We start from the raw sequence: 23,214 nt of genomic DNA, 5'->3' as shown, positions 1-23,214 counted from the left end.
CCGCCCGCCAATGGCCGGGTGCACTGCTGCCTGCCCAGCCAATGGGAAGCTGGCGGTGACGGCGGCATGCGGACGGCGGGTGCGCGCCCTCACACGCCAGGGCCCCGCCACACACGCGAGCGCGCCCCCGCTTCGCCGCGCTCCGGGATGATATAGCCGCGCTTAAACAATTCTATACAAACCCCCTTCCCCGTGCATGATTTTTAACGTTTTAAACCCCCCCAAAAAAGCTTTGGCCGGCGTGGGACTCCTTTGGTCCGCGCTGCCTTCCCGTGTTCTTCACCAAAAAGCGACTTTTTAAGCGCTTCTAAAAAGCCAGATTGACAGCGGGAGTCGTGACACAGCGCTTATCGTCCCGCAGTGCCGATATAATTGTGTCGACGGGACTGACAGGTCCTTCTTCTTCCCCATTTTTTTCCTAAATATCGTTATTTTAAGCGAAATCGACGACCGGGGAGGGAGCCGGTGGCGAGCGGCATCATGTCCCTCTTTGTCCCTCTCACCCCAGTGGCCCCAGATCCCTCTGCCTTTTTGGAGAAATTTAGGAGTATTTTATTTTTTTTATTATTATTATTATTATTTGAAAATAAGCAAAACTTAGAGAGTTTAAATGGCCTCTTTTTTTGTTTTGTTTTCTTTCCGGCCACTGAGGCGAATTTTCTTCTGCCTGTGAAATCCGCCCCGCTGCCTTTTCCCTAATGAATTCATTAGGGGCAATCAGAGCAGGACAATTAGGGACGCATGGTGACCAAGTGTAAACTTGGATATTTGGGAAAAAACTTCTGCGAGCTGCCCTGTCCCATCGGGAGGAAATCTGGGTCTGCCCAGCCAAGGGAGAAAAGTGGGAAACGGTGATTTCTTCCCCTCCAACTCCTGCTCGGCTACAGTAAAAATAATAATAAGAAATAAATAATGTATATATATAGTCACTGCAAAATCGATTCGAGCCCGAAGAGCCCAAGATAAGGTTGAAATTAATTAGCTGTCACTTGGGCAGGCTCCTGCCCGCTGCCTCCCCCGAGCCCGGCTGATTTCTGAGCGGTCATTTTTTGGTTTCTTACACTATAATTCTGCCTTTCCCTCCTTGTAATTTGTGGGGCTTCGTAAGGCTTTAAAGAAAGCTATTTTCCTTCCTTTTTTCCCCCCCTCTTTTTTCCTCCCCAAAGGCGGATTGTGATTTTTTGTTTTAAATTTTTTCTTTCTTTCTTCCCCGCTGGCTGCCGGGATAGAGGGTCCTTTCCCTGGTCCCCGCCGCGGTGGTGGGGACAGGACCGCGGCCGCCTCCGGTCGTGGGAACGCGGCCGTGATGGTAATTACGGGAGAGCTTTTTAATAAGAAAGGAAACGAATTTCTGCGATAACCGGGGTGTGTGGGGGGAAAGCCCTAAAATATGAGTTGCAGCTCCTCTACTTGGAGGTTAAAAACCATCGGCGGTGGGAAAAGTATTGACTGGAAACTTTCGCAGACGCTTTGAAATTGTTATTTAATGTTGATGGAAATTAATATAAATGTTCCGGGAGGGCTTCATCAACCGAGCAAATGTCCAGGGGGATTGTTTTCAGGAAAGCAGTGAGTAAATTCAGTGAGATGTGTTGATATTTTTCATGTAAATATAAGACTATGGCGAAAACATTCCATTTTTATTATTATATTATTTTTTTCTGGATTAATTTGAGAACGGCTTCACATTTGTACCACCCGTCTTCAAAGAAAGAATATTCCTAATTAAAAATAATAGGGCATTTTCTCAGCATATTCAAGAAGATAGGAATCTTTTACAACTGTAACTTCTTAAAAGGCAGGAAATTTTAACTGCAAAAGCTTGTCCGAAGTTTCCCCTAGCGCTGCCCCTTCCTAGAAGCCTGGGACGCTCTCGAGAAAAAACTATAACCTCGCTGAAGTCTTACCTCTCCTCGGCTGCAAACCCTACCGAGCTGATTTTCTACAGGAAAGGCGGGGGGGAAATAAATAATAATAACACAACAACAACAACAACAAACCCCAACCCAACCAACAGTACCGAGTGTTTGCTTGTTGCAGCTGGGAACTGGACAGAGACTTAAGGAACGGGCTCGGGAAAGCCCAAATTTCAAATCGCAGGATGAAAAAGAAAAACAATCTCGCTATGAAAAATAGCCAGTTTTCAAACGGGGGAGAGCGAAGAAAGGAGTCGTTCCCATCAAGAGAGCGCTAGGCAAGAGGGAAAGTTTCCCTCCTCTCCCGGACACTGCCGGTTTCTCTCTCCCCTCCTTCGCGGGTCTCCGGGACCGGCTTTTGCTCGAACTACCGGGACAAACGGCAGGTTTCCCTCCGCAGATTTTTATTTCCCTTTGGCAAATCCCTGAGAGCAACAACCTGGCCCTTTCTCCTTCTCGGGGGCTTTCCCAGCACCGTTTGGCCGTGCCCCGGGGTGGACGGGTGCTCGGTGCGGTGCCGGTGGCTGGTTCTGGCGGCGGGCGCATCGCTCACCTGCCCGCTCCGGGGGCTCTGCGCGGCGTGTGCTGCCCTCCAGGGGATACAGGGGGCTTTGCAACGCCGCACCGGCACCGGCTGCCCTCCCCGGGTCCTCCGGTTGTGCGGGGGTGCAGCGCGAGGGAGGAGGAGAGGGAGATGGAGGGATAGGAGAAAGGAGGCGAGGGGGAAATGAGAGAGATAGAAATGGGACAGAGGATCAAAGGAAGAGAGAGAGTGAGTGAGTGAGTGAGCAGGCAAAAAGCAAAGAGCAAGAAGTGAGTGAGACAAAGTGAATGGGGAATGGGAAAAGGACAGAAAGGAGGTATGAGGGTGGCAGAGAAAGGAAAACAGAAAGAAAAAGAAAAATAATGGAGTCAGGAGATAGAGAAAAGAAGGAAGAAAGAAAGAAGGGAAGGAAAGAAGGAAAGGGTAGAGGAGAGGAATGGAGGAAGGAAGGAAAGGAAGAGAAGGAAAAGAAGGAAAACCTATTTTTACTTGTTAGCATTGAACCCCAAGCAGTGTGGTATCACTTGTTCAGTGCTCCTCTTTGGCTGCCCTTTGGTTGTTTTCTGTGGCTGTCCTTGTACGTTCAGCCTGCATTGCAGAGCAACAAACAATTCCCACATCACAAGGAGTTCCTTTCTGCATTGTCCACGGGGTTTCTATTAATTTGGCACTACCTTTTTCTAGGTGTTTCCACAAATTGCAGCAGGAGCTGTATTTTGTCTCCTGTATGCAAGCCCAGGATCCTTCTTTAACCTATTTCAGTGGAGTATTTTATTAACTTTTATAAAATGGATAATAAAAGTGATTCAGGCACCTCCCATAGCTCAATATACAAGGATGTGGGTAGCCCTCTCCACTTCCCTCTGAAAGGTTTCCCAGTAACATCCATATGAGCTGCATTAGGCTGCCACAGTTAATCACAGGGCCCAGAATCCCAGCACTGTGGGGATGGAAGGGACTTCTAGAGATCACCTAGTCCAACGCTCCTGCTAAAGCAGGTTGACTAGAATCACAATGTCAAAGAGAGTCTGGAGTCTTTCCATAGAAGGAAAGTCCACAACCTCTGTGGGCAGTCTCTGTGGTCCAGTGCTCCATCTCCCTCAGATGAAAGATTTTCCTCATGCTTAGGTGGAAAATTATGCTGAAGGTGTGATAGGGAAGACCCTGGAGAAGTAATTTGGATTACATTTCAGAACTGTAGAACCAAAGCAGAAAATTAAGCCAGCAGAAGAGACATCACCTATCAGCAAAGTCCCCATATGCTTAAGGCCAAGTCCTCTGTTTTCTACAAAACCAGCTCAGGCCCTCTCATTTGGAAGCTGAAGCCACGTAAGGAACAGTTCTAATGAACGTCTTGCATAGAGGTTGGAGGGAGATGTAGGTGGTCTGGTAGGATCTCAGCCTCTCTTGACCATTAGTGCACTCATTAATGGCACTGTTGCTACCTCACTTGCTTTCCTTTCCTGAAAGGAGAGGAGAAAGAGAGTGTGTTGGAGTGGAAACAAGTCCCATGAGCTGGAGTGTGGCAAGTTTGGGTGACAGCAGACATACAGACAGCGTCGGCTTTGGCAGCTCGGGAGTGCAAATCACAATGCTGACTTACAGTGAGGTTGTAAATTGCTCACCAAAGGCCTGAACCCCAGCTCCCCGCAGAGATATCAAAGTCACTGGGAGTTTTCCGTGAGTAGGAAGTGGAGGAATGAGCTTCAAACATTTAGGCCCAGCTCCACATGGGTGGTCTATTATGCCTGGATGGATTCCCACTGGCTCCAGCAGCACTCCGAGGTAGTGAAAAGGCTGTTCCTAAATGCACCCCGTTGCAGAACTTGGGCTCTAAGTACCTTTTTTTTTTTTTAAATGCTTATGAAGGACTTTGGTGGAAAGGTGAAGCCTCAAGACTCACCACAGCTGCTCCACAGCATTTGGTCCAACACGCTGATATTACAGAGTTTGAAAAGCACACATAGTTGGAGGGGGAAAGACTCCTGAACCCAGCAGAGTCTTGGCCTTTGCTTTGCACTGTGAAAAAAAAAAAAAAGCCAGTTCAGCCATCAACAGCAGCCACAGAGAGAAAAGGCATTCACATTTGCCCAGCTACATCTGTAACCATTCAGAGAAGAGCATCCGAATTTGTTCCGCTTTTTGGTTGGCAGAGCAACAGTCAGCTCTGACGGTGGATGTGTATCAGTAGCATCCAAGCCAAGCAGATTAGGAACCCAATTCGAAAGCCATTTCCCTCCCCCCTTTCCTCAACACACTTTAAAATAAACCTTCATTTCATTGTTCCCATGACCCTTCCATCCCACTCTGCTCAGGAATGTTGGGATTCTCAACGTCCTCCTTCTTCTTGGGGTAATCGCTGAATGCATTAATTCTATAAATAATAAAATCATGCAAACAAATAATTTGCTATCCTATTACATGCAAATGAGAAATGCACTTTCTGAGAGACAGCAGACTTGGAATCCCACCTAGAGGCCGGATATTGCTTTATTCATACACCAGGCAAATTCTAAATGGGGAAAATAATTGATTTGGGAATTATTTTATGAAAAGTGGAGTGTTTTCCCCCTAGCTGTAACACATGATTGAAATATCATTCCTATGATGTTAATGGTGTGGTGGATCCATTTCTATGTTTAACTTCAGAAATATTGGTGGTGCTGTTGTAAATATTGGGGGGTGTGACCACTCACATGCCTCACCCTGAGCCTAGGCATGAAGACACTTGACAGGGCTCTTAGCAGCTGCCCACCAAGAGAGACACTCAGAGAAGGGAGTCCAAACCTTCACAGGCACGTTTTGTGTGAAAACACATGGGGTAATGGTTTTAAACTATAAGAGGAGATTCAGATTAGACTGAAGGGAGAAATTTATCACGCAGAGGCTGATGAGGCACTTGTCCAGGTTGCCTAGAGAGGTGGCAGATCCCCCATCCCTGGAACCATTCCACATCAGGTTGTTTTGGGTGCTGTGAAACCCGGTCTAATTGAGACTATTCCTCCTCATTGCAGGGGGGCTGGCCTAAAGGTCCCTTCAAACCTAAGGCATTCCATGCTTCCACGAAATAAAGTTTTTCCTCGGCACACGTTCCAACATGAAGCCTGAACCCTGAGGAAAGGTCCCTCCATCGGGCTTCAGGTTCACCATTTCTCCCCAGCTTCGCTTTCTAGTTTTTTAGACCCTTCCGCGCCGCCGTAGAGGCGAGCGGGTGGGGCGAAGCCAGACGTTCTTCCCTTTGGTCCTCTGTCCTCCCCGCCGCCGGTGGCGCCGCCATGGAGGGGGGCGTGCGGCTGCGCGCGGGTGAGCGGAGGGGTGGGGCGAGGCGAGGAGAGGAGAGGCGGCGAACTACGTCACGGGGGGTAGCGCGAGCGCGGTCCTTGGCGTGAGCGGGGGGAGTGGGAGGGGGACGGCTGCGGCCGGCCCCGCGGCGGTCGCAGCGCTCCCCCGTGAGGCGCCTGCTCGTCCCCTCACCCCTGCCTTCCTCCAGGTGCTTCCAAATGGGACATCCGGGAGAAGGTGTGGGACTACCTGGAGAGCAGCGGCTTGGCCGATTTCCCACGGCCCGTGCACCGCCGCATCCCCAACTTCAAGGTACGGCAACTCGCTCTTGCGGGTCTGGGCCGCTTCCTTGTTCCTTGCTTCTTCAGGGAAGAGCAGGCGAGAATACCCCAGGCATTCTGACTGCACCCTGCCTGTCGCTGCAGCCCTCAGACAGCTGGGAGCAGCACGCTGCTGTGGGCTGAGCCGTGATGACACCTCGGAAAAGTGCCACAGCACATCTGTATAATCTGTGGCGAGTAAAGGAACACAGACACCCGTACAAGGCATGGCAGGTGTATGCTGCGCTTTTGTCAGCGGATACCACATCACCTTGTGAATGTCATTAACAGAGGTGGGGAGACTGATGCATTCGAAACTGGATTTCACCCCACAGTCCACTAGGACAGAAAGAAGTCACCCATCTCGTAGGGCTTAGCCTAAGAACACAGAGTGTGCTCCTGAAATGTGAACAGTGACCAAGTTACTGCTGGCAAAGTGTTGCTGAGGATCCCTTCCTCCTGATCTGACTACCTTGCATCCCCAGTTTAACTGTTTGGGAGAAGCTGGTGGGAGGTGGTGGAGTCACTGCCCCTGGAGGTGTTCAAAAAGGGATTGGACATGGCACTTGAAGCTGTGATTTAGTAGTCATGAGGTGTTGGGTGACAGGTTGGACTTGATGATCTCTGAGGTCTTTTCCAACCTTATTGATTCTATGATTGTAAGAGATGAAACTTATAAATACTCAGTTACCCAGGGCACTGCTTTACCAAAGGGAACTTCTCAAATCCAAGCTCAAGGTGTGCAGCCACATGTCTGCTGTGTATTGAAGACATGATGACCAAAATAGCATTGTGGGGATGTGCGTTGGGTGTTTTAGCCCATGAGCAGCTTTAGGAGATGTGCTCTGCTTTTGCTCAAGGGACTGGCAGACACGTTCTGCTTTAGTCTGGTGCTGAGGTTAAAAAGGTGCTGAAGCAGGCGGAGGAGGCCTGAGGCTTTATCATAGCCTAAAGCGAGGGAATATCAGGAGGTTACAAGGGACCTGTCTGCTGAACTTGAGCATCTTAGTTAAGAAAGGAATCTTCTGAGGTCAGTATAGTCTCTGTAAAGAGACAACCTTGTCCAGAAGGTCTTCACCTAAAAGAATCTCTGTGGCTTTTCACAGAATCACCAAGGTTGGAAGAGACCTCAAAAATCATCGAGTCCAACCTGTCACCACAGACCTCATGACTAAACCATGGCACCAAGTGCCACGTCCAATCCCCTCTTGAGCACCTCCAGGGATGGTGACTCCACCACCTCCCTGGGGAATCTGTGTTTGTTGCCTAAAAATGGAAATTAGTCTCCAGCTTTCAATTAGATCTGAATGAAGCAGGCAAAGGATGGAAGGATCTTTTTTTGAGGCCTGCATGACTGCACTCAATGATCTTACAGACCTTGTCCAACCTAAACAAGTCTATTATTTTGTATTAGGCACTCAGCATTCATCCCTGGAGGTGTTCAGAAAACATGTGGATGTGGCACTTTGGGATGTGATTAATGGCCCTGGGGGTCTGAGATTGACAGTTGGACTCGATGATTTTAGAGGTCTTTTACAACTGAAACAAATTATGATTCTACCTGTTGGTATGTGAGAGTTTTCCAGAGAGAACACCACACAATGAGCAGTACGCCCCTCATTTGAAATCTGGGGAAATCAGCTTCTCTGTAGGATGGAAGATTGTAGGATGGAAGATTGTATGTTTCCCATCTCTGCTGTGAACTCCTTGGTGATGCACTGGTATCTTATGAAAACAGGGTTCTGCCCATGCTGCGACAAGGCTTCTGGGCTTACAGGAGTTCAGAGCTGCCAGTACTGTAAAAGTAAACCCTGATGCTCCCCAGAAGAACGCTCGCTTTCTAATGCTGGAAGTAAGTGAATGCATTCTCTTCTCTCGTCATTCCTTCCCTCATGCAGGGTTCTCACCAGGCTTGCTGCTCTGTTAAAGAGCTGGATATATTCAGCAGAGCACATGAGATTAAGGTGGATCCTGACAAACCTCTGGAAGGTGTTCGGCTGGCTGCACTGCAGGTAATGTCACCTCTGCACCCCGGAGGAGAATGGGACAGCACTGCAGCACTTGGTGGCATCTCGTGGTCTATGCCTGCTGTTTCTCCAGGAGGAGATTTAGCAGCCTTGAGTTTCATGGGGTTGCTCTTGGATGGATGTCTTTGCATTTTTGGCAAGTGGTGAAAGGACAGGTAGGGTTTGGGGGATATTGATACATTTCTGTGCAGCAATAGCTGTGTCACCATTGTCATATTCCCCAAAACACAGAAAGTAGCCTTGCCTTGAATTGTGTTTGTCACAGGACAGACTCACCTCATGCCTGTGGCTGATATGTGGCTCACTTGTGGACCTGCAATTTAGATCAGTAGGTGTGTCTTGCATCTATTTGGAGCACAAGCCCTATGAGGAGAGGCTGAGGGAGCTGGGGTTTTTTAGCCTGGAGAAGAGGAGGCTCAGGGGAGACCTTATTGCTGTCTACAACTACCTGAAAGGAGCTTGTAGCCAGGTGGGGGTTGGTCTCTTCTCCCAGGCAACCAGCACCAGAACAAGAGGATGCAGTCTCAAGCTGTGCAAGGGGAGGTTTAGGCTGGATGTTAGGAAGTTCTTCATAGAGAGTGATTTGCCTTTGGAATGTGCTGCCCAGGGAGGTGGTGAAGTCACCATCACTGGAGGTGTCTAGGAAGAGACTGCATGGGGTGCTTGGTGCCATGGTTTAGTTGATTAGATGGTGTTGGGTGATAAGTTGGACTTGAGGATCTTGAAGGTCTTTTCCAACCTGTTTAATTCTATTCTATTCTATTCTATTCTATTCTATTCTATTCTATTCTATTCTATTCTATTCTATTCTATTCTATTCTATTCTATTCTATTCTATTCTATTCTATTCTATTCTATTCTATTAATTTCTTAAATAAAATATTTCCTGGAATTCTGCTGTGCTGGAGGGGATCAATCTACAGGCACCACACAATCAAGAAGCAAACTTCTCTGTAGCAAATATGACCAACCACATGGAGACCTAGAGGAAAGCAGAAGTATTTCTTTAGTTCCTCACCTCCTTTTAATGTGGTAACTTCTTTTCTTGTTTATACAGGCAAGGAAGACTCTCTTGGTTCCTACACCCCGTCTGAGAACTGGGCTCTTCAATAGGATTGTCCCACCTCCAGGTGCAACTAAGGAGATCCTGCGGACATGTGCCACATCTCAGGTAGGAGTGAAGAATGGCAGAGATCTGAATTAACCTGTTCTGTTGAGGTAGTCCAGGTAGAATCATAGAATCAATAAGGTTGGAAAAGATCTCAAAGATCATCAAGTGCAACCTGTCACCCAAGACCTCATGACTACTACACCGTGGCTTCAAATTCCATGTCCAATCCCCTGTTGAGCACCTCCAGGAATAGTGACTCCACCACCTCCCTGGGCAGCACATTACAATGGCTAACAACTCTCTCTGTGAAGAGCTTTCTCCTCACCTCCAGCCTGAACCTCCCCTGGTGCAACTTGAGACCGTGTCCTCTTGTTCTGGTGCTGGTTGCCTGGGAGAAGAGACCAACCCCTTCCTGGCTACAATCACCCTTCAGGTAGTTGTAGGGAGCAAGAATGTCTCCCCTGAGCCTCCTCTTCTCCAGGCTGAACAACCCCAGCTCCCTTAGCCTCTCCTTGTAGGGCTTGTGCTTGAGGCCTCTTCCCAGCCTCGCTGCCCTTCTCTGGAGTCTCAATGTCCTTCTTAAATTGAGGAGCCCAGAATGGGACACAGTACTCAAGGTGTGGCCTAACCAGTGCTGAGTACAGGGGCACAACGACTTCTCTGCTCCTGCTTGGCCACACTATTCAGGTAGAAGCTGAAAAAAAACAGATACTACCTGCAATACTGTTCTGATAGTATGCTGTTCCTGGGTTTGTGCACACATCCACCACGAATATTTTGTTTATCCTTAAATCATGAGGAAATGTATCCTTTTTGGCTGTGTTTTATTAACAGAATGATGTCAACATTTCATGAGTGATCTTCGGGTTTCTAATAAGTAGAACTCCTTTATTCTTCTGTAATTTGGAGCTACTGAACCCTGTAAGGACTGTTGTAGTGTTTACAGGTTTTGCCTAATCTAGTTGATAAAATAAAGGGGAAAGCTCAATTGTTTTAGAACCTTAAGTCTAAAGAAACATTACTTCTGTCGTTTGGGTCAGCTGAGGCACAAAAATGCTTTGAGAGTTTTCTGTTAACAGGTCTGTTGGTGCCCTCTGGTGTTACAGTATCGTATTGCACAGCTAAACCCGTTTGGCAGAGAAACCTGCGCTGGTTTAGACACTTCTTTACTTGGTATAAACTCATAATTTATTCAAAATACATAGCCCAGCTATGTTGGTTTTATTTCTTTCTCTATCTCCTGCTCAACACAATAAGGTTCAGCAGTAATTCTGTGTACAACTGGAAGTTGTAAACAGGTGGTAATTAGTAGTGAATTTCTCTGTTGGAAGCTCTATTAAAGTCTAATTAGGCTTTTCAGGGTTGAAGAGTACTTCTGAAAGAGACTTATCTCTTGGCCTGCTTTAGGCCTCATCTCTGATCTTACCACCATGTGTCTGGTTCCCCCCCCCCCCCCCAGGCATAGGGACGAATGAATGGCATCAGCAGTTGATATTTAGAGAGCACTGTGCAAACAGTTCTTATCACAGTACTGTGAAGTGGATAATAAGCATTGTCACTGATAATCAGCCATGAATAACTGCTCTTTTGGATGTTATGCTCTACTCAGAAATTGGGCTTTTCATTGTGAGGATTAGTTTAGCACAGAGCTGTATCAGTGTGAGAAGGATTTGCACTGTGTTCTACACATCAGGAGTAAATGAATCACAAGATAACTTTTAAAAGTTCTAAATCTCTGATGTCTGCAAAGCAAAGTAAACACCAATTTTAATTTCTGCAGCTCTGGACAGAATTTTGTTAGGATATGTTCTTTAGAGAGGAGCCTAAAGGGGGTTGGCTAGGGATGAGCAGGGAGAGAGGGAAGGCAGAGAAGGATGACAGAGTTATGTAAGGCTTTTCTTCACACTTGTCAGAAGCTATGTGGGTTTTTTGTTCATTAGTGTCTTGAATAAAAGGGTTTGGTAGAGATAGCTTAGCTTGGCAGTGGCACACCCTGGATGATGGCCACAGAGCAAAGTGTTGAGGAATGTATTCTTGGGAAGCACATAGGCAGTTTTGGAAGGTGCCTTTAAAGACAGACGTGTGGAGAAACTGGTAGTGCAATGTTGAATGGAGAGTGATCCAGTTTGTGTTTCAGCAAAGCACTTTGTGCAACTTCAGACAAGTAGCTTCACATCTTTATGCTGTACCTGTTTACATTAACTCTGTGATTTGTATGTGAAAATGTAAGGATTTGCAGTGCTTTGATAGATCTTTTGGGCTTGAATTTGCATATTATAACTTGAAGTTGGTAGTGATGGAGCAGGAAGTGTTCTTTGCTCTCATTTTTAGCAATAGGCATGCAATAAAGGGTTTCAAAAAAGCAAGGTTTTCATCCTAAATAAGTACTCTTGCTTAAAAAGGTGTCCATCTCCCTTACCTCCTCTTGAATTGTGCCAAGATTCTTGTTACTGTAGCAGGGAATCTATTCTAAGATTCCCTAGAGGACATGTACAGCTTGGCTAGACATGGAAGAAAGATTTGGAAACGTGGGGAGTTACTTGGATTTATCAAAATACTCTGTATTTCTGCCTCTTTGGTTGGAAGGCTCTGCCCTCTGCAAAGCTAAAGTTCTGTTTTCCTTGCAGGGTGTAAAAGAGTACAGTGTTCCTGTGGGGCTTGATGCGAAAGCACGAGTGGACTTGGTTGTTGTGGGATCAGTGGCTGTCTCTGAAAAAGGTAAGATAAAGCCTTCTAAGCTTTTCAGGAGGATGGTCTCCAGCCACAATTCACAATGTCAGGGGTTACACTGCATGTTCCTTTGGCAGAACCAAACCCAAACCTATCTTTGGAACCAAGTTAGTCTGGAGTTCTATCTCTGCTGTGTTAACAAGTCACTGGTCCCAGTCCAACCAGAAAGAATCAAATCCTGCTGTATAGCAACACCAGGAGATAGTGTGCAGACAGCAGTGGGGTGTAGAGCATGTGGGACAATATTTTGGTCTTCAGTGGAACTATTCAGGCAAGCAATTGCTGGGTTTGGGGGTTTTGTGAGTTTTTGTGGTGTTTTTGGGTGTTTTTTTTTTAAGAATCAAAGAGGGCTCCCTGTTTAGAGGATCTGCTCTGCATTTTTCCACTGGCTTTATCCATTGGCTAAAAATAATGTGTATTCTGTCTGTGACCCAGACTCCTGTTTACCCACATGAAGTTAACCTGTGTTTGACATGAGTGGAGGCATCTAATTACACTGGGTAAATCAGGTTCTGTGTTAACTGAATTAGACTAAAATGAGTTAGTCTGAACGAGAGGCTCCAGAATCCTTTAGGAATTCGTTGGAAACAATCTTGTATTTCATTTCAGATTACAAGGCAAGTTGCATTCTGTGAGAGAGGCTGATCTCAATTTTCCCAGAGTTACAGCTCTGTGCTTGGATTTTTTTGCAGACTGCTTGGTTTAACTGTGTGCATCTGACAGTTACCAGCCTTTCCACGCCCCTGCTTCTGTGCTCACTATCCCTGTTTACCTTTACCTATTTTAGGCTGGAGAATAGGGAAAGGGGAAGGTTATGCAGACATGGAATATGCCATGATGGTGTCAATGGGAGCAGTGCAGGAGGATACACCTGTAATTACAGTTGTGCACGACTGTCAGGTAAGTTAAAACATGCATACTCAAGTGACAAGTCCAAACCATGGGATACTGAGTGTTTGGGTCTCAAGAAGAGGCTTGGAATGCTTGGTGTGGCTCTTTACTTTGCTGCTGCCATTGTCACTGGCATTGCCATAGACACAATGTCTCCATTGTGAGACATCAGAATGGTTCACAACTAGGTCGATTTGTTTTTAACTGCTTACTAACCTCTTGTTCTTTGTAGGTTCTTGACATAGCAGAAGAGCTGCTTGGTGATCATGATTTAACAGTGGATTATATACTCACTCCAACAAGAACTATCAAAACTAATTGCAAACGACCAAAACCTCAGGGAATAATGTGGCACAAGGCAAGTTACCTCTGCTAATTACAGTTCACTGGTACCAACATTCTGTTAAGTCTCCCTTTTTTACTTACAAACACTTACTGTACTGGAAATACTTAGAAAAGGAGCAAATGTGTTTGTCAAATGAGACAAACCAGCATCTGTGTTCAGTGTTTTAAGTGGTAATAGTGAGGAGGAGAAGGACATTACTGAAGCTGAGGCTGCTGTATGAAATGGATTAGAGGGTGAGAGCCTCTGGAAACATCATTATCTATCAAATCCAGGGGGGATTTTAAGACAGGCATCATTTCTTGTAGTTGTTTGTGGTTTAATAGTCTGTGTAAGTCTGGGGGCTTTTCCACCTTTTGTGTTTCATTCCTCAGTACTCATTCAAATGGACTTTGGTCATTTTCTGCAGACAGTCCCACAGAGCTTTCTGTGGAATGGATGGGATATGTGCTGCTGCTGCTCTAGTTTTGAAAGGACAGTGTGACCTGGTGGCTGGTACATTGCTGGTTGTTACATAGTGGATGGATTGAATTAACTCCCAAAGGATAGATGGATTTTTGGCTGGAGTTCCTTTTCAAGTGGAGGAATACTGACTGGATACTGCTTTACACCGTGAATCCTTGCTCACTGATAATTACTGCTGTAGCCCAAGACTGCCAAAAACATTCAGCAGATTCACAAATGCTTTCAGAAAAACATTAAGTGAATTGTTTTACTGGAAATTCATGCTGGGAAAACTTGGTCATTAGATTTTCATTCCTAAAAGCATCCAGTGAGGGAGCAGACACAATCCTACATGACTGAGTAACAGCAGGGGACACTGGAACAAGGAACAGTATATCCATGTCTGAGGAATCACTAGGGATTACTTCTAGGGAAATCAAGAGTTGTTTAGGTACTTGCCAACAGGCTTGAAGAGTTAAATGTGTTAAGGTAATGTATCTACAACAAACAATTCGAGCCAGTACTATTTTTATGGTGGGAGAGTATTTTACCCTGCCTGTGGTTGAGGGTTTGAGGTTAGAAATAAATAAATAAAGGCTCTCTGTCTGCACTGAAACATTTTTTCCATTGAATTATTTTTGAGTCATAACTTTTGCAGGATATTATTGAAAGTAATTGTTTTGAGGGCCTACCCCTAGTGCTCCATCCATTTTGCCAACATACTTTTGATTGCAGTCTGTCTGTCTTGGTGTCAGGCTTCAGTCTCAGTAAGTGGCCTTGCTAACACTTTTTTTTTCCTCCCCTTTCTTTTTTTTTCCCCCCCCTGTCTGGTTCCTTTTTAGCAGGGACATTTTTCAAAGCTCTCTTGCAGGGGCTGTTGAGTTCCTATGAAATGTTTGCCACGAGAAGTCAGTCAGTGCCAAGTGTTGTATCAAATTCGGTGTTACTTTTGCATTTATTTGCTTCTCGAGAGAAAAAGTCCACATCAATATTACATGCCTCAAACTAATGAAGTTATCTCCCACAGCTCTACAGTAATGATAGTGTCTGAAAAGTAGAGCTCTCTCTGAATGTTCTGCAGAGAACTTTCCCTCAGAACAGGCTGTATCACACAACTGACCCTTTATTTGAGTATTTCAACCTAAAACTGCTTTTGGCTGTCCTTTGATAACAGCGTTGGAGAACACAAGACAGGGCAAGGATAACTGTGGCTTTTCTGTTGTTTGGGGTCAAGAACAAAGTGCTGTGTCTATATGAAGAAGAATTACTTTGGCATTATTCTTTCACAGGGAGATGAACAATTTGTCTACATTCAGTTTGTGCTTGAGGTGGGAACTTTGTTCAGCTCTTGCACAGAGTGCCTTGGAACTGGGAGGTCTAGATAATTGGCAGGGTGTTAAGAATGCAGGATTTGATACGGGCTATTTAACTGTTTGTCCTTTGGCTTTTCCTGGCTGCTTCTACATCCTTTTCTCTACATCCTTTTCTCCTTCAAATCCTGGCTTTACTGATGCATTCCTGTTGCTCAGAGCACAACTAAATGAACCAAGAGGCAGCAAGTAAATAAATTACCCACTTCTAAATATGGTATTTTGTCAACAGTAAGGAGCTTAGCTTCATTGTTAAGATGTGTGATGGCCAAAACACATTGCAAATAAGTTCATCCTTCAGGAACGTGGCTGGGTCAAGCCAAGACAGTGATTTAAGAACTTTAAATTAAAGGTGTTTGCAAACACAGGATTACAGCTGAGCATTGTGGTAAAGGATGTGCTTTCCCAAAGCTCTTAGGGTAGAGAGCCATCATTACATATACTCTGTTTTCAGCTCAAAAGAGGTAAGAAAGTACTTACAACAAACACAATGCATGTCTCCAGGCTGGATTTCTGTGCTCAGAGAGGTTCTGCATTTTCCTGGAGTTCTTATGTTTTTGTTAGCTCTGTGCTGGCTAGGAAAGAAGTAGATATGGGGATGGGGTAAATAGGTGTTCCTCTGTGGGTAAATGATTCCCTTCTCGAGGGACTGACATGACTTGCCCTCAGTTGCCTTCCTTCAGTTCACCTCAGTGCAGCATTTCCAGCTGAGCTATTTCTTGCTGTTGAGGCAGTGTGTTCTTCCAAACAGGAAGAGGTGAATTACTTGCTGTGATTTTTATTTTTCTTTTTGTTACAGATTTGCTGATTAAAAAAAACTTTCAAAGAAGTACCCTATCAATACCAAAGAAGTATTATCAGTACTAGGCACTCTAGAACACATCTGAATACCAAGGTCGTGCTGGAGTGTGTCTGTGAGTAGGTTTTCTGCAGCTGAGTTCAGAGGTTTGAGAAACAAGTGTGTACTCTTAGAGGACAGAAGGAGCTGTGAGGAGTTGAGCACTCTGGAAAACTTTATTTGGATACCACTGGAGAATTATTTGGCTCCATCTATATTGAAAATCTAACCCATTGTTTCTGGGAACTCTAAATTGATGAAAAAAACTGAACTTCCTCATTTAGTATTTTGTATGGGTAGCTGTGATCTTTATCTGTGACACTGCCTATTAGTCACAATTACAGAATAGAATCACAGAATCATTTGGTTGGAGAAGACCTTCAGTATCATTGAGTTCAACCATTCTCTAACTCTACTAAGTCTGGTGCTAAACCATGTCCCTCAGCACCACATCTCTGCAGGGATGGGGATTCAACCATCTCCTTGGGGAGCCTATTCCAGTGTTTGAGAACCCTTTCAGCGAAGAAGTTTCTTGTAATGTCAAACCTAAATCTACCCTGGGGCAACTTGAGGCTGTTTTCTCTTGTCCTATCACTTGTTACTTGGGAGAAAAGACCAACCCCCACCTGGCTCCAAGCTCCTTTCAGGGAGTTGTCGCAAGCCAGAAGGTCTCCGCTCAGCTTCCTTTTCTCCAGGCTGAGCAACCCCAGTTCCCTCAGCTGCTCCTCACAAGACTTGTTCTCCAGGCCCTTCACCAGTTCATTGCCTTTCTCTGGACCTGCTCCAGCACCTCAATGTCTTTCTTGCAGTGAGGGCAAAGCGGTGAGGATTATGTAGTTAGTAGCAGTGAGGATTCTGAAGTTATTTGTGCTGCGCTTGTTTTAAATTGACACTATACAGACCAATTAAAATATTTGGGGTCATGAAGAGGGAAATGAGAACAGTTGGTGGAAAAATCACTGTGTTGTAGCAAGCATTTCCTTCTGGTTTTTAAATCATTCTTTTGCTGAGAATTTTATAGAAGTAGGAAAAGATTTTTCCTGAACTGAACTGAACTGAACTGGGGGGAATCCCCAAGTCTACTGTTGAGAGAGTTGAGTATGCAGTGGCAGAGAGGGAAAGGATCTGACAACAGCAGCTCCTGATCAGTGACTGAATATTGGAAAGTAAAAGGGCCTTGTTTTACAGCTCTGAAAAGTCACACATTCAGTCTGGAGAAACCTTCAGCAGGGACACAGCATTGCTATCAGGAGAAAATTGCTGTTAGTGTAGCCAGGGTTTGGGTTTGCTCTATTTTTCTGGAGGGATTATGTGAGCAGGGCATGCTTCCACGTGAGGTTAAACATCTCAACACCTTTGCAAATCTGACCCTTGCAGCAGAGTCCATGGAATCATTTCTCTGTTGATGGATTCCAAATGTGGGTTGCATAAGTTTTTCCTGAGGGACACCAGCAGACTTCGTGGGCTGCCAGCTCAGTATGCCCTCCGATTGCGTGCACATATTTGGACATTTTGTACAAATGAATGATAGAGTGTTCAACTCTGCTGGCCCGTCCGAGCTCCCTTGGCTTTGTCTCTGCTTTAAACCCCTCTGAGCTCACTGTTCCTACAAACAAGCATCTGAGCAAGGGGACAACACAGTAAGTGGGCTCTATCCTTGAGCCAGCCTTGGGTCAGAGACCCTTCACGGTAGCCAAAGATTCATCTTTCCAACACCTTCCAGCCTTACTACTTGGAAGGACCAGTGATCTACTGCACTAAAGGCTGCTTGGTCTTGTGGCAGCCTTCCAGGGCAGGGCAGCAGCAGCAGCAGCATCTGTCTCCATCTTGAGCCACATGTTGGTGTGTGCAGATGGGCAGCTGTGTGAAGCTGAATTAAATAGCAGCCCTCTCCAATCCATAGCTGTCCTTCCCTCATCTGCCCTACATCAGCCTCTGCTGCCAGGGAAATCACAGTAGTGTTTGACTTGGCCTGCTCTGTATCAGGGGTCAGCATTACTCATTCTGTCAGAGGACAAACACATCTTTCATTTTCCCCAGGAAAATATTGAAAGTGGCTACGTTAACTGTTCCGGAATAACAGAGGTGGAAGAGGGCCCTGACATTCCAGCAGGGACGTTGCAGAAGTCCATCTGCCACTACGCTGCCTTGGGACCAAACCAGGTGTCATGAGAGTGGATGCTCAGGGCTAAGTGCTGGGAGATTTGTGTTGGCACTCAGCATCCAAGACTCTGTTTTCTTCAGGTTACTGTCAGAAAGGGGCCACATTTCCCTTCTCAGCTCTTTTCCCATAGCCCTGTAATTGTGTGCCTGAAGAATTCATCTATCCTGCTGTCCTTTTCCCTAAGGCTCTCCCAGCTATGGCAGGGAGTAGGCAGGATTGTTAAATGATTAATTGCCTTTAATGGAGTTATTTTTAACCTGAATCACTTCAGTTACTGAGTTTATAGCACAGGCCCACAAGCACTTCTGTTGGACAACCCCAGAGGGCTGAAGTATGGAGCTGGCCTGGGAATTGGTGGTCAAGGAATAATAGGAAACTTGTTCATCTGGTTCTGCTGCCAAAGACAATCGTTTAGCTAAATCCCAACGCTCAATACAAAGTTTACAAACACCAATAAATGGTTTGGCCTTGACTTTATAGGCATGGGGGAGCAAGGGAAGGAGCTTCCACTGCTGGGTTTGTCCAGGTCTACAGAACTGGATCAACCCCACTTGGGGTGGAACCCAAGTCTCTGTGTCCTGGCCTAGCCTACAGCAGTAGGCAAAGCTAAGGAGGAGAGACCGGCCGGCGCAGGACCAAGAAACGTGCAGCGTGTTTGAAAGAGAGGAGGAATATCTTTGGCCTCTCTCCATGTGGAAATAAATCACTGCAGTCCTCCTCAGCTCACAAGACAAAAGAAACTTTTTGCATGTTCGTAATTAGCAACACATTGTACTACCACAGAGTTCTTTTGTTTGCTGTTTTGCAACAGAGCAGAGCAAGCTTTTTCCTCTCCTCTGCCACCCACTGCCCTCCTTGCCCTTTTTGCTCTCACCCTCTGCACCCCAAAAAAGGTAGTGAATCAGTGTTGAATTGAAACTCTGAAATCCCCAACTGAGTTTCTGCCTTTCCTCAGCATAAAAGTAGGGGGTGATAAAGATTTGGAAGGTTTGGCCTAGCTGAAAGGCTCTAGACCCTGGGGAAAACAGCCCCTAAGGTAAATCCTCTGTCTCTCTCTTGTGGCAGAAGGACAGCAGCTGATGGTGTCAGAACTTGTCTAATGTAGGTTTGTTTTTTTACAGAATGTTTTCTGTTACAAGAAAATGTAAGTGCCAAATTATCTGCCTGTGTTGCTTTGGTACTGTAAGGGCTACTTACATCTGCACGGGGCTGGACTGAAGGTAATGGTAGGTTCACCTCATGGTGGTGTTTGATGAGCAGAGCTTCAGGCATTACAGAAAACAACAGTTAATTACAAAGACACATGCTGCTGCTGTAACTACATCTTCCAGGGCTTGCATGGAGCCTGAAGGAGTAGCTCCAAGAGCTTCAGATAGATGCCAATGAACTACTGGTCACCTTAGTGAGAAGAGAGGCCATGTTGAAGTCTCCTAGAGAATATGCTGACCCCTTCATCATCTAAATCCTCTCCTTGGTTTGTCCTTGTAAGTCTTGGAGTTCCAGAGCTTATCCTCTGGGTGCCCATTACTCTGGTTTCCACATCTACAAAGTGGTGAGGATTTGCCCTCGTGGTAGCATTGATCTTTCTAACTAAACACCCAGCCCATGCCTCGGGAACTGAGTGTAATTTCAGGGTGAAAGGAACTGTATATGCACTTGATAAAAGATTGAGGCTGTGCTTTGGACTCAGGAGTGATTAGTTGCATGAGAATAGAAAAATGTTTTTCCTGTTTGGTTTAATTAGCATAGAACTTACATTTCACACAGGGACTTGACAGAGGACAACAAATGTTCCTAATGGTTGGCCAGTAAAAACAAAGTAAGATGGCTTCAGCTGTTGGTTTGATGTTGTATTGCCCAGGGAAGGGGAGTTTGCTGTCAAACACAGCACTTGGAATTCTTGGCTGGGAAAAACAGATCAGTCCAAGAATCCACGGAGCAGTAACTCTTCAAAATCTGAAAGTGACATGTACCTTTCGGAGTGCTAAAGCTCCCAGAGCCCCAGAGGAAGTCCTTGCCTCTCTGTACTGGCTGAAATTGTTCTCAGTCTTTGTTTGCTTGTTTGAAGGACCTGATCCCAAACACCTTGACTCTGAGTCTGAGGTTTGGCAGAATGAAAGTGGCCTCTGCCCATATCAGTTAGTCCAATTCTGCTCTTTGGTGTTATATTAACAAGATAGACATAGAACAGGCTTTGTGTGAGTTACATTTTTATTTAGTTTCAGCCTGAAATAAAGCTTGCTTTTCTGCTCCTCAGAAGAGGAGCCCTGGAAATGCTTCTGTTGACTGACTTTCATGTCACCTAAACCTAATGTTTTCCTCCAGTCACTTCAGAGCTGGACTCTGCTCCTTAGAGTTTTGTGAAGTTTAGACCTTATGGGGTGCAGCCAATCCAAACTCAGTCTGTAATTGTAGCCACCAGGAATTCACGGGCTCAGAGGTGTGAGTGGTCTGAGCAGGGAGATCTGTAGGCATAGTCTGGCCAGAGTATGCTGGTATTAGTCCAGCGCAATGAGTGGCTCGCTCACACTGTGTGGGCTACTAGCTTGGGTCTCTGGTAGATCAGACATCACTTCCCTAGGCTCTGTTTTACTCCCTAAATTCAAGAACTGGATCTTGTGTTGATGGATGCTCTGTTTGCCCAGCAGCCAAGTACGAATTATTCCTCCTTCTAACTGCAGTCTGAAAGCCAAGAGCTAGACCACATGAGCGAGGGAACCACTGCATTTCCTGCCAGTCACCGAGTGCAGCCTGGGGCATCTCAGGCCTGAGATGGATGGGCTTCAGCTGCTGAGAGGAAGAGCCTGTCCAGAAAAGCTGCCTGTGAACTGGGAGTGGGTGGAAGGGACAGAGGATTCACAGTTTGGAAGTGTAGTGTCCAGGCTCTCTTCCGTTCTGTGATCCAGCCCAGCAGACTGATGTGGGATCTGATGAGTAGCTGCGGGTGGTGTGTGAGGTCAGATGACAAGAGGGAGGCTGTGGGGATGTGCCACAAGCAGAGAACGTGCCTCCAGCTGGGCCCACACTTGGAGGAGCCTCGCTGCAAGGCACGCTCCCCAGCTGCAAACTTCACACCATCAGCCCTCCCCATTGTATGACCCAGCCTACAGAATATCCTGTTTTGAGAGGAAAAGAGCACAAGGAGGTCTGTGGAATGAAGAGTGTCTGGTGAATTGTAGGCATGTGAGATTCTGCCAGAGCAGGAGTGCAGGCCCTTGGTCAAAGCAAATATTAAAGGATAACAATGGGAATGCAAATCTGAAAGTGCTCTGATAAATAAATGTCAGAACAGAATAGTTCTGAGTTTGGTTTTGATTTTCCTGCTGGATCTGCAGTGTGCTACTTGCTTAAAGAGTTACTAATGTTTATTTTTGTCCTGCAGTGTGTATTTAGGGAGCAATTTCAGAATCAGGCCATTAATTAGTAACGTTGTGAATGCTCTGGCACTCCAAATGGTAGCAGTATAACGAGGTTCCTCTCATTTTCTGGCACGTGGGGTCCTGATGGCCGTCCTCCTTTTGTGGAAGGCAAGAAATCTCATCATTGTATCTGTCTTCCTCCTTTTTAGGTCAGCTATGAGATGCTGGAAAAAATCCCCATCCTGAAGAGTCTTCGATACAGAGAGAAACAGGCTGGCAAGGACGTTGCCCTCAGAGATGAACGCTCAGACGTGGCAAATGCCACCAGACCCGCGGCATTCGATGAGATGGCGACAGCTGAAGATGTGAGACCTCAGGCTGCTACAGGCTCAGCTCAACTAGGACCACGCTCTGTTGAAAGCGATGCTTTAAGTCCCAGCTTAGAGGGATCTGGCAGGCTAACTACTGTGTATGTGGGGAACATACCTCCCAGCCTACGAGTGAGCGAGCTGAAATGCGCTTTGAGGAAGTTCCACGCAACTCCTTTACGACTGAACTGGCAAGGAGCACAGCACAGGGCTTTCCTTGATTACAAGGATAAAGCAGCTGCAGCCAGTGCTGTATCCTCTTTGAAAGGCTTGAGCCTCAGGGGTAATACTCTGCGAGTTGAGCTGGCCAAGACTCAGAGAAACAAAGGGCAAGGAGAAATCGATAGTGAGAAATGAGCGTGAAAGGGGGGTGGGGGGTGGGGGTGGAAATAAGCTTGCATTGCTTTGTGGGAAGCCAGCCTAAACTTCCACGGATATTAGTGCATCCTCTGCTTTCTGCAGGCTCAACAGCAGTGCAGAAGCCAGCTCTTCAAGCAAATGAGGTGTGCATCTCACAGCTGGCTTGCCTCCCTCATTCCTGCACTTGTACCTGCAAAGTGTGTTTGTCAAGACGATGACAGAGGGGTCGTTTCTCTAAAGGCTTACACACAAAGTACCCACACTCTGTCTGTTTGTTTTTCACTGCCTGTAGGTTGATTTGCTGTTCAGTGGGGATGTTTGTTTGGCCTGGCTCAAAACCCTGCCCCTCAGTAGCTGAATGTAGCGAGGTGGTTATGTTCTGTCGTCTGAAGGTTGTACCTGTATATTTGTACTCCTGAGCTTAAAAGCCAGCAGCAGAAAATTATCTCTTATGGTTTACAATTCTGCTGACTAAAAAAATTGGGACTTTTCAGCATGTTTTTCATAAGGAAAAGCTACTTTTTTTGTGTGCAATGGAAACACTGCTCAGCCACTGAGTCCTGCTAATAGCTGCTAACATCAGGTGGAAGGGGTGGAGCCCCTTTCTCAGCTTAATTTTAATTCAGTACTTTATAAACCTATTTCTTATCAGTTTGGCAAGGGAAAGTGAAGACTTTTCTCCAGAACACTTGGTGCCTTTTTCCTGGATGCAGATAACTGTAAAATAAATGCTCTTCTTGCTTGTCTTGTCTCTTACAACTTGACGTGATTCCATCGCCTCTGTGAAAGGACATTAATCGTTGCAGTGGAAAGAAAAAGCAGATCAGAACTCGGGGGTGACTTGTAGGGAGCTGCCTGAAAAGTTGCTGGAGATCACAGCAAAGCCCCTTCCTGCTGGGCCTTTGTCACCACCAGCAGGATCTTCCTGCACCCACCACATCAGGCAGCAGTAAGGGTCAGACAGCAGCACTGTCAGAGCGCTATCAATTACTATCTTGAGCAGTGAGATTTGCACACATGTGAACATTGGCCTAGAGTGTATAGGAAAATGATTGTTTATTGTGTGCAGCTTCTATTACATCTTTCCCCCCCTGCTTTCAGTTTCCTATTCCTGAAAAACAAGTTGAATTTTGGCTGAACCATCCTC

The 23,214-nt window shown here is 46.0% G+C and overlaps 1 protein-coding gene across 2 annotated transcripts; it reads left to right on the top strand.

Annotated features, from left to right (window-relative positions):
* The first annotated feature begins 5,690 nt into the window (after positions 1 to 5,690).
* On the top strand, positions 5,691 to 22,826 carry MTHFSD (methenyltetrahydrofolate synthetase domain containing). Of its 2 annotated transcripts, none has more exons than XM_068150830.1 (8): positions 5,691 to 5,763; positions 5,951 to 6,054; positions 7,961 to 8,074; positions 9,147 to 9,260; positions 11,828 to 11,918; positions 12,718 to 12,830; positions 13,054 to 13,179; positions 21,549 to 22,826. In XM_068150830.1, exons 1-8 carry the CDS (start codon positions 5,736 to 5,738, stop codon positions 22,062 to 22,064), a joined length of 1,206 nt encoding a protein of 401 aa, XP_068006931.1. In that variant the 5' UTR covers positions 5,691 to 5,735; the 3' UTR covers positions 22,065 to 22,826. The 2 variants fall into 2 exon arrangements, with proteins under 2 accessions (XP_068006931.1, XP_068006932.1); XM_068150831.1 differs by lacking the exon at positions 7,961 to 8,074 and adding an exon at positions 7,801 to 7,914.
* The last annotated feature ends 388 nt before the right edge of the window (positions 22,827 to 23,214 follow it).

Source organism: Melanerpes formicivorus, unplaced genomic scaffold (genome assembly GCF_026170545.1).
Source record: "Melanerpes formicivorus ecotype bairdi unplaced genomic scaffold, bMelFor1.0.p_v2 SCAF_20, whole genome shotgun sequence".
NCBI lineage: Eukaryota > Metazoa > Chordata > Aves > Piciformes > Picidae > Melanerpes > Melanerpes formicivorus.
The sequence above is the reverse complement of the archived record's forward strand: the minus strand, read 5'-3'. Positions and strand labels throughout refer to the sequence as shown.